Here is an 11,457-nt window from a genome sequence, read left to right as displayed (position 1 = left end):
GAAAAAATTAGGGCCCTGTTGCACCAACACTTTTCACTTTGCAAATTTTTATGAGTTTTTGAGCATTTTTCTTTCATTGAGAATATAAAGCAATTATTTGAGAATTGAGTTATGCAAAGTTTTGAAAACACTCAAAAAATGCAAAGCGTTGCACCATTGAGTATAAATATTATAGAGTAGCAATCTCGTACAAGCAAATTTTTGTATGAGGTTGCTGCTGCTGGCAACCTTTTTGCACTCAAAAAACACTCCATTCTCTTCATGTCTTGTTTTCTGAATTGCTTTGGAAATTAAAGTAAAGGGCAAAATGATTCTCTCAAATAACTCTTTTCGTCGTTTGTTATATTGATCAGTCCTTCTGCGAATTTATTAGGAAGGTATATGTAGGAAAAAAATATTACTCTAGTCTTTTTGTGTGCTTTCATATTGCATGTGCACTTTACTAGCATACATACAGTAACGAACAAAATTATTGGCACAGTAAGCAAATTGAACTATTAAAAATCGCATTATTAACAGGATAAAAATAGTGCAAAAGTTCAATTTGCTTGCTGTGCCAATAATTTTGTTCATCACTGTATATATTTACATATTTCTTTTCTATTTCTCAGCATGTAGGTATGTTTGTATTGATTTTGCATCCAATATTAAGAAATTGTAAGCGTAAAAAGAAGTTTGGTTTTTTTTGTTTCATATCAGAAACAATGCTACTATTATTTTTATTGTTTTGATTCTGATTTAAAACTGTTTTTAAAAATATGTATGTATATGTAAAGGCTTACTAATTGCTTCAGTATACACATATGTATGTATGTATATATTATGAGCTTCATGTGTTAATAAATAAATAAATAAAAAGAATAAATATAAAAATGTTTAACCAATTCTGATGGTGCAGTTACAACCTCATCTTCTTTCCGTATTTGGGGCCAAAAATCTATTTCTCTACGTATATTATATATACGTATATATGTATATATATATATGGGAATGTAAGGAATATATGAGAATAAACCCAAAACTAATAAAATTCATTAAAAAAAACATGAGTAGCCTTTATTTCTAGGAAGTTCTGAAACAAAAATAATAATATGTTCATATGCCTATGCCTATGACCATAAAATAGAATATATTCCTCTATTTAAATTTGGTGCTGAAAAGTGATATTTAGTTTCAATGAAATAAAAATACACAAGGGTACAAAATAGAGTACAAGGAAACAAAATCATAACAAAAAACTTACATGCACGTGCTTACTATGTTATAGAGCGTTGTAGAGAAATTCATTGTGCTCTCTATTTCATGTAACATTGTTACCCGCGCCCCCACAGGTCTACTTAGCAAATGGTTGCACCATTGTGTATAAATATTATAGAGTAGAAATCTGAAAACAAACTCAATTTGCTAAGTAGACCTGTGGGGGCGCGGGTAACAATGTTACATGAAATAGAGAGCACAATGAATTTCTCTACAGCGCTCTATAACATAGTGAGCACGTGCATGTAAGTTTTTTGTTATGATTTTGTTTCCTTGTACTCTATTTTGTACCCTTCTGTATTTTTATTTCATTGAAACTAAATATCACTTTTCAGCACCAAATTTAAATAGAGGAATATATTCTATTATTTTATGGTCATAGGCATATGCATATGAACATATTATTATTTTTGTTTCAGAACTTCCTAGAAATAAAGGCTACTCATATTTTTTTTAATGAATTTTATTAGTTTTGGGTTTATTCTCATATATTCCTTACATTCCCATATATATATATACATATATACGTATATATAATATACGTAGAGAAATAGATTTTTGGCCCCAAATACGGAAAGAAGATGAGGTTGTAACTGCACCATCAGAATTGGTTAAACATTTTTATATTTATTCTTTTTATTTATTTATTTATTAACACATGAAGCTCATAATATATACATACATACATATGTGTATACTGAAGCAATTAGTAAGCCTTTACATATACATACATATTTTTAAAAACAGTTTTAAATCAGAATCAAAACAATAAAAATAATAGTAGCATTGTTTCTGATATGAAACAAAAAAAAAACCAAACTTCATTTTACGCTTACAATTTCTTAATATTGGATGCAAAATTAATACAAACATACCTACATGTTGAGAAATAGAAAAGAAATATGTAAACATATACAGTGATGAACAAAATTATTAGCACAGCATGCAAAGTGAACTTTTGCACTATTTTTATCCTGTTAATAATGCGATTTTTAATAGTTCAATTTGCTTACTGTGCCAATAATTTTGTTCGTTACTGTATGTATGCTAGTAAAGTGCACATGCAATATGAAAGCACACAAAAAGACTAGAGTAATATTTTTTTCCTACATATACCTTCCTAATAAATTCGCAGAAGCACTGATCAATATAACAAACGACGAAAAGAGTTATTTGAGAGAATCGTTTTGCCCTTTACTTTAATTTCCAAAGCAATTCAGAAAACAAGACATGAAGAGAATGGAGTGTTTTTTGAGTGCAAAAAGGTTGCCAGCAGCAGCAGCCTCATACAAAAATTTGCTTGTACGAGATTGCTACTCTATAATATTTATACTCAATGGTGCAACGCTTCTCACTTTTACTTTGCAAAAAAAAGTCACTCATAAGTTTTGCAAAGTGCAAAGTGAAAAGTGTTGGTGCAACAGGGCCCTGTTTGCGCCATCACAAAGTTTTTTCAATGTTTCTTTTGTAAACATTTCGAGGTTTTTGAACACGTATTCAAAAACAAAACAGATGCAATTGGCATTAAGAGTTTAATAATAGAAATGTGCAATAAAGAAACCCCTCAGTGGTTTAATGGGCCCTGTAATGAACATCTAATCCAGCTTCTTGATTTTTTAATTCTTCTTTTACTTCGTAAGCTTTACTTGTGGGCCTTAGAGAAGTCTAAAATCAACAAACATTTCAAAATGAATAAAAAATATGTTAGCTTTACAATTTAAGTTAGCACTTAATATAAGATCAATTAAGACAACTCTTTTTAACAATAATATAGAAGAACTCAGCCAGAATTTAGTTGTAATATATAGTGAATTAATATTTTTCAAATGTTCAGAATAAGAACATTCCTTAAAATAATTAAAATGAGGGAATATTATATAAGTACATATTTTACATTTTTTCTTAGAATTAAATTTAATTGTAATATCGCAAATATTAGAAAAATAATAAAGAACAAAACATACAAAACAGTTTAATAAACGAAATATAAACATATTTAAATATACATACACATTAAAGAAAACAAATACATATTTTAATTTTTTTAGCGAAGTTTATTTACATTTTTTAATGAAATAAAATATAATGAAATTACGCCTATTTTTTATTAAAAAGAAATTAAAAAAAATTATGAAAAAAGTTTTGTCAGGTGTGGGGTTCGAACCCACGCTCCCTCTCGGGAACCAGAGCTTAAATCTGGCGCCTTAGACCGCTCGGCCAACCTGACTACATGCCGTTGGACGACATAACGTACAATATAAATTATAAGCAGTGATAATTTATTATATTTAGATATTTAATAATTTATTAGTTTTAATAAAAAACATTTTATAATAATAATTTTATTTTTAAGAAGAGCTAATTGTTAAACTTAATAACAGTCAATAGTTAAACAACACACATTTTTAATAAATAAATAAGAAACGAAAAAATTTGGTTTGTAAAAGTTTTTTTATTTAAACTAATATTTGGACTATATTCTATAATCATTTTCAAGGCACTATAATGTTCTTATAATGTAGCAATAATTTAATAATAAATAACAAAGAAATAATCACGCAACACATTAACAATTAAACATAAATACATGTGTACATAAAGATGCTAAAAAATAAGAAGGAAATAATTATACAATACATTAAAAATAAAACATAAAATATACCCATATACATAAAATATACAGGGTGGCTGACGAAAATTGCAAAAAACTTCGCATAGATCTAGGTGTCAAACCAATAATGAGAGAAAGCACAAATTAATTCATTTGACAGTCTTGTTTATAAATGAATGAAGGCATTTTGAGATTTGTGTTGTAATGTAATGGAGTTAAAACGTGATAGTGTGATTGATATATATTTGGCTAGAAAAACTCAAGTGGCTATCGTTTGAGCCCTCCAACATCCAAATGTGAAAAATCAATTGTCTCTTGCACCATAGCTGGATACCGATATACTGGTATCGTTGCCCTACGCCCAGGAAGTGGACCAAAGAAAACAAAATGCAATCAAATCGCAAAGGTGCTTAACATATCGCAAGAAAGAATACAACACATTTTGAAAATGAGCTCGGTCTAAAGCCGAAGTTGAACAAAGTGCATGATCTCAGCGATGAACAAAAAAATCAAAAGAACTAAAGTGTTGGTTCGTTTGGTCGAAATGGTGGGTTGCCGAATGTAGTTTTTTTGATGAGTCATAATTCGTAATTGCGCAGTCCGTAAACAAGCAAAATGTCGGGTTTACTTGTCAAAGAGTTCAGCTGAAAGTTTAAATATACGATTGGCACTAGAAATCAAGCGGTGATGGTGTGGGCCGCCGTAATGGTTAATGGTTGCTCTCCGCTCGTGTTCATAGACCATGGGGTAAAAATAAACGCCTAAATCTATCGGGAAATCATTTTGGAGGGAGAACTAAAGATCTGGGTAAATGAGAATTTCGGTCGCAAGCGTTGGACATTCCAATGCGTCAATCAAGAATCAACGTTTCCTGTTTTTTTCCATCAACACAATGGTCATCGTGTTCACCTGATATAAATCATTTATATTTCTCGGTCTGGGGTATTCTAAAAAATAAATTTGGTGCTAAAAAATATCAAAATATCGATCATCTGACGCAAACGCTAAACCGAGAATGGACCAAAATACCGCAAAGCCGTTTGTAGCAGTGGCGACGTGTGCCTTATCTGGAAGGGTGTGCGCAGAGTTCGGAATGTGGTGCACAAAATCGCACACTGCACTGTGCGAGTGGAAATTATTTTTAAAATATACACACGCACATTTGTGGTGTTAAGAAAAAAAATGCACGCACTCAAATTTGTTGTGCGATTTCAAATTTCACATCGCACAAAGCAATGATTCTGCACACAGATTCGTGCACACACATTTGTGCTGTGCGACTGATTTACAAAAATGTGCACAATCAGATGTGCGAGAAAATTTTATGCTCGCACCGCACTGTGCGACAAACAATTCTCTCTGCACACGAGTGTGTTGCTCATATTACGATTGCACAAATGTGCACAAATGTGCGATTGCTCAAACGTGCACAAATGTGCACAAATGTGCGATGCACAAACGTGCACAAATCTGCGATTTTGCGTTTGCACCCAAGGGTGGAAAAAATTACAGGAACTTCACAATTTTGTTTGAAATAGAAATATTATTCTGTTGCAAATTTTGAAAAAATTGATATTTGCGTTCGTTGGGATTGTAACTTATATTAAAAATTGCATAAATTAACAAATATTTAAAATAATTATTTTTGTTAAGTAATGTTAACTAAAAATTATAACTGTCTTAACCTTATTTGTATTTTAACTTAAAATATTAGTTTTTTGTATATTACTTTGTGCATTTTTAAATGCAAATATAGTAAGTGAACTTAAAGTATTTGTTTGGAAAGTTTTGCACCAGTTTAAAAGAAATAAAAACATATTTTAGGAAGATGTTTTTATGCCCAAAAAATATGTATTCACTTAGGTAGAGTATCTAACATTCATTAAAAAACGCGAAAGATTAGGAAAATATTTTCTTGAACAGGTAGCAGGATTTTAGCGCCCTTTCTACTGTGCTAAGTAACCAAAGATATAATTTAAGTGAAAAAAATATTTCAGCAATGTTATTAATAAGATTAAATGAAAATTTATTTCAAAAAATATGTAATTAAAATTAAATATTTTTTAATAAGAAATTAAGATATTAAATTATTTCAATAACTTCGTTAAATTTAAGCTGTAATTAAAGATAAAAAATTAAGTGAAATCTAATAACAAAATTAATTTATGTTGTTGTAAAAAATATTTAATTTGCTTTTTATAACCTTACTAACGAATCTTAGTGTACAACTTACTATTAAATAAAATTTTATGAAGTAGTCCAAAATTGATATATTTAATTTTTTCAAAGTACGATCCGTAGAACCGATCCTCTTTACTTATAACATTTCGAAACAAATACTCTTTCTCTATTAAATTCATGTACCTATTTAATTTAACAAAGTTTTCAAGTACATTGTGAAATTAACTTTATTCTCATGTTTTAAATTAATAAACCTTAAAATAATAAGTAATATAAGCAATAAATGTAAATCTAATAATAAATTCAAAATTAAAATATAAATACAAAATTATTTCTTCAATAAAATATTTCGCATTAAGACCAAAATTAAAACAAATCAGTTTTATGTACTATTTTGCTGCGATATTTGTCATAATATTGTGCGCTTTTAAATCATCATTTCACACAAATGTGCAGTAGACATTTCGTCTCCGCACATTTGGGTGCATTTTTATTTTCGAGTCTGCACACAAAATGTGCTCCTCGTATTCTTTTCTGCACACGTTGTGTGCGAGGGCAAGTTGGCTGCCGCACACACAATGTGCTGTGCGAAATAACTTCGGCACAAACACCGAATGCGTGTGCGAGTTTTATTTCACTCCACCACACTCGTGTGAAATGTGCGTTTTGTTTGTGCACACAAGATGTGGCACTTAAGATGTGCACAAAAATTTTCGCACATCACATTTGTGGTGTGAAATTTTATTTAGAATCGCACAACATTTGTGCGTGGTGTTTTGCATTTTTGTGCACAGCACAGTGTTTTTCTGAACCCTGGGTGTGCGGTATTTTTGGTGTTCCACAATAGAATTGCTTTTTTTGCTATTTTATTTTTAAATTTTTGGAGTAAAAAGAGTTAAAACAAATAAACAAAATACAAACGTTGAAAACTGCATTATTATTTTTTCATTTTTTTGTTTGGTTTTGTTGTTATTACAAATTTCGTAAAAATTTAGTTAATGACGAATACTTTTTTTGAGCGCTGTAAATTAACTTAAAAATTTGAAGTTCTTTTTGCATGTTTTCATTTATCTCTCATTGAATTCAACAAAAATAAACGAAATAGAGCATTTTAGACTGTTACAATTTTCGTCAGCCACCCTGTATACCTATATAGAAATAATATATTTATCCTCTTTAGGATTTGTTGAAGATGTTTTTATACACATGAGCACCGTTTTGTATATCAGTTTTATAATTGAGCCTGGTGCTGTAGCAAGGAGATTTTAAAATATAAATCATTTCAAAGAAAAAGCGTTTTTGTTGGTTATTTTCTTGTGAGTTCCAAGATGTCATAGGCAACTGGGTTGGGGAAGTCATTTTTATTTAAAACTCTTTTGATGTTAATCCTTATTTCCTCATGGTTTATTCAAAATTGTGTCATTCATCTTGCGTTTAACAAAAAGATATTTAAAAAAATATTGTGGGATGGAAAAGTTATTAACGAAATATTGGCAATAGATAAATATTTTTTAAGCATCATAACAAAATATCCAGACCAGCTATCACAATAAATCTACATTAAAGTATTGCTCAAATATTTCTGTAACATAGATAGATGACTATAAAATATTGTCGAAATATTGGTTTAAATAAAAAAATTTTGAGGGAACTAAATTTTATTTTGTTTTTAAATTGTGTTATTTAACTATAGCCTGTCCTTAAATCAAATTTATTAATATATATTTAATTAATTATATTAAAATTTAAAAGCCACGTAGATATACATATTGCAGTTTATCCTGTCTCATGGTAAATTTAATAAAAAACTATTGTTCTTAAATTTTGAATTACTGAAACACGAATTGGTTTTATCTAAAATAATTGAAAACTGTTCAATTTATTTACTTGAGAAATGTTGCACTTTTGCCGTTTCATTTAGCACATTTGTGTCGGATGTGCCAGAGGTATGAAAACATATGCAAATGTTTATTTGATGATGGTATATCACGGCTGCTATCGAAAGAATTTCTTAAATAAATCTTTATGGATATTTGTTTATTGAATTTTTTATAGTAAATAGATAGGACGTACACTTAAGAAGAGTAGCTTTCAAATAAGTAATGTAATAAGACCAGCAAGTTATTCCCCCTTTTCCATAATAATAAAATAAGAGCCCGACAAAAATACTAGTCTTTTGCTCAATTATAGTAATAATTATTCTGTATTGACGACAGCAGTTTCATTTGAACTTTTGCTGTTATTATAAGTAGAAAATTATCTTCCCTAGATAAATGTCCTTTCAAATACAACATGTGCTTTTCTCGTATACGAATTGCAAACCCATTTCGGTTACATGTTGCAGTAATTTTATTATTTCCTTAAATGTTTGTGTATAGAATTATTAGTTAGATTTATAAATAGATATTTTAAATAAATTTTTTTATCAATAAATTTAATAATACATTCAAATACATAAAAATATTTAATATTAATAATAGTTAAAAACAATTGTAAACATTTGTAAATGATAATCTGGCCACATGCCAATGTAATTTTAAACTTGTTTTTAAGTCGTTAAATTCATATAATTTAGAAAAACATATTTGAAAACATTAGATATAAATAAATTTACTTTAGTTATTTTAATTTTAGGAAGTTCATACTTTTTCATAGTTTTTTATGTTTATATTTGTACGGCTCAATAATAGGACACTAATATTTCTCTGGGATTCATTTAAGTATATTTCATTTTAATTATTTCATATAATTAATAAATATTATAGACTTTTATTATTAAAGTAAAAGTATTACTACATTTTATTTGGGCTTGAAGTCGCTAAATTTTTTTCCAAATAGTGTACGCTAAAGATGATCTACGGACGTAGACCAGTAAATAAAATTTAATATAGTTAAGTAATGAAAAGTTTTTTATTTAATAAAATAAAATTTAATTATTATAAACTGAACATAAAGCCCTGTTAAAATAGAGTAATAATTACTTTTTGTACATGCTGTAATGAATAAAATATTGGACATTGATACGTTTTATTTAAAATACTGTTTCAGACAATACATTTAAATTTTAGTAATTTTATAAGAACTCCATAATTTGGAATGAGTTTCGTTCCTGTTTTTAAATATATTTTAACATTGAAATTTATAAGTTCCAAGCACAAAGGCACTTTTAAATCGAAAAGTAAATCATCTGTTGACAGTTGTTTGGAAATTTTTATATCAAAAAAGTTATAAAAATATTTTCGATTATATTTCACTATTGAATTTTTAGTAAATTTTTCAATACTAAATATTATATTTTAAATTTTATAGTTTCAATTATTTTAACGCCTTTTGTTTCCTGGAAGTGTTTATATGTTCATTTTTATAATATTTGAGAGCCAAGATTTTTGTATGGTTTGCCTCCATTCTTCTCCCACTCACGATTAAACTCAATTTCTAAAATTTCTGCACCACGCTTACGAGTCAGACCAGTTTCCTCCAAACTCAATTCACACATCTGCATGTCATCAATGCCTGAAAGAAAAAATAATATCTTAGTTTTATAAGACAAAATTGTGAAACAACAAAGAATAGTTACCTGCTATTAGAAGAATTGGAGGTTTATCTGCATGTAATTCCATTTGCCTCGCTATCCACTGACCATCAAAATGTGCATACCATAAACCACGTTTAGCTATTTAATCATAGATTATTATTGAACAATTTATTTATTATATGAAGTATAAAAAAATTTCTTACTATTTTCAGGTGCGTTTGCTCTCATAAACGGTATCCGGAAATAACGATGTTGGGCTGTTGTGATTTCATGTTTCGGTTGTATTAATGGTGGTGCCTTGGTTGCTATTGAACCAGTAGGTAATCATTAAATTTTTTATTTTTTAATAATAAAATCAATCAATTTTAAAATATTTACCCGCTTCCATTACACTTTTAGGGGCACGTTCATTTTCATCCATGGTAGTGCGTTTACGATTCTTTGCTTTCCAAGCATGGTAAACCTTTAGACGACGGTGAAATTCTTGACGACAAGCCTAATAAGATACAAACATGCTTTTTTAAAAATGTTTTCATAATAATTGCAATATACATACCTCAAGTAATTCAATATCACAGGAAGTATTAATTGCATCTCGTAGTTCAGAATATTTCCATTTTGACAGATCGTATTTCTGTTTGCCCAAAGCTTGTTGTTGCGCCCTTACGTTCTCTGATCTAAATGTAAATAAAAGTATTTTTTTATTGTGTTAAATAAATTGCATTGCAAAGAGTCCCGTTTTATAAAATAATTGTGATAAGCATGATTTATATACAGAATTTACTACATACAGTGACTCCATCACATAATCGGACAAGCATTTGTTCGATATAAATGTGTTCTAAACATTAAAATTGATTTTTTTGCTTTAATTAATACTTGACATACTTATCTATATAAATTATAAAAAAAAATAAAATATTTCTCATATTAACTGTTAATTAAAAGTAAAAAACAGAACCAACACAATTTTTTGGGCTCAATTTATAATCGGACAAAATTAAGCATCCATGTTAAAAATGCAGAAATGTGGCATTTAATATTTTGTTGCATATCCTTTGTTATCCAGAACGTCCTGAAGACGATTTGGAACTGATTTTAACAATTTTTGACACACATCTGGCTCAATTGAGTACCATGCTCCTTTAGCTGTACTATTGTGTTTAATTTTTTTTGGTACACTCTCTTAGCTAATTCCTCCCAAAAACTCTCAATCACATTAAGGTCTGGGCTCTGTGCAGGTGTGTCTATGAGTTTGGGGCAGTTATGGACCAACTAAAGCTTTGCTACGCCTGACCTATGGTTGGGATCGTTGTCCTGATAAAAATTAAAATTTTCTGCAATACTCAATTTCTCTGCACTTTGCTTTACATTCTGTTCCAGAATGTCGAGGTATCCAGATTTGTCCATTTTACTATCTATAAAATGCAAATTACCTACTCCAACACTCGAGATACAACCCCAAACTATAACAGAGCCTCCTCCATGTGGTTTTTGTATTGTGATGATTGAATTCTGCATTTGGTTTTTTTTTACGCCATAAAAACATCTTACCATCAGATCTATTCAGATTAAATTTACTCTTATCAGTGAACAAAACCTTAAAAAAATAAAAATTATCAATGAAAATGTATTTAAGATGATTTACCATCAATTTACTTGATTCCAAAAGGTTTCTGTTTTTAGTAAATATTCCTTAGTATATTTTATTCTTTTGTTTTTATTTTTAATACTTATAAATGGATTCTTTCTGGCAATTCTTCCGTGATAATTGAATTTATGTAATGTATTGCGAATAGTATTTCAGCATGCATCTTTCTCATTGCGGGATTTTAATGATAATTTAAGGTCTTTTGCGGCTTTGAAAGGATTT

The 11,457-nt window shown here is 28.9% G+C and overlaps 1 protein-coding gene and 1 non-coding gene across 2 annotated transcripts; both read right to left on the bottom strand.

Annotated features, from left to right (window-relative positions):
- Positions 1 to 3,400: 3,400 nt before the first annotated feature.
- Positions 3,401 to 3,484, bottom strand: Trnal-uaa. The gene has a single exon. It is a non-coding gene; the product is annotated as a tRNA-Leu (tRNA).
- A 5,573-nt stretch (positions 3,485 to 9,057) lies between these two features.
- LOC119663719 (myosin heavy chain 95F-like) lies at positions 9,058 to 10,401 on the bottom strand. The gene is made up of 6 exons (XM_038073325.1): positions 10,376 to 10,401; positions 10,141 to 10,261; positions 9,963 to 10,080; positions 9,788 to 9,889; positions 9,627 to 9,722; positions 9,058 to 9,562 (listed from the first exon to the last, which is right to left on the bottom strand). The coding sequence occupies exons 1-6, from the start codon at positions 10,384 to 10,386 to the stop codon at positions 9,411 to 9,413; spliced, it is 600 nt and encodes a 199-aa protein (XP_037929253.1). The 5' UTR covers positions 10,387 to 10,401; the 3' UTR covers positions 9,058 to 9,410.
- Between the last annotated feature and the right edge of the window lie 1,056 nt (positions 10,402 to 11,457).

Source organism: Teleopsis dalmanni, unplaced genomic scaffold, assembly GCF_002237135.1.
Source record: "Teleopsis dalmanni isolate 2A unplaced genomic scaffold, ASM223713v2 unscaffolded_contig_0815, whole genome shotgun sequence".
In the NCBI taxonomy this organism is placed as follows: domain Eukaryota; kingdom Metazoa; phylum Arthropoda; class Insecta; order Diptera; family Diopsidae; genus Teleopsis; species Teleopsis dalmanni.
The sequence above is the reverse complement of the archived record's forward strand: the minus strand, read 5'-3'. Positions and strand labels throughout refer to the sequence as shown.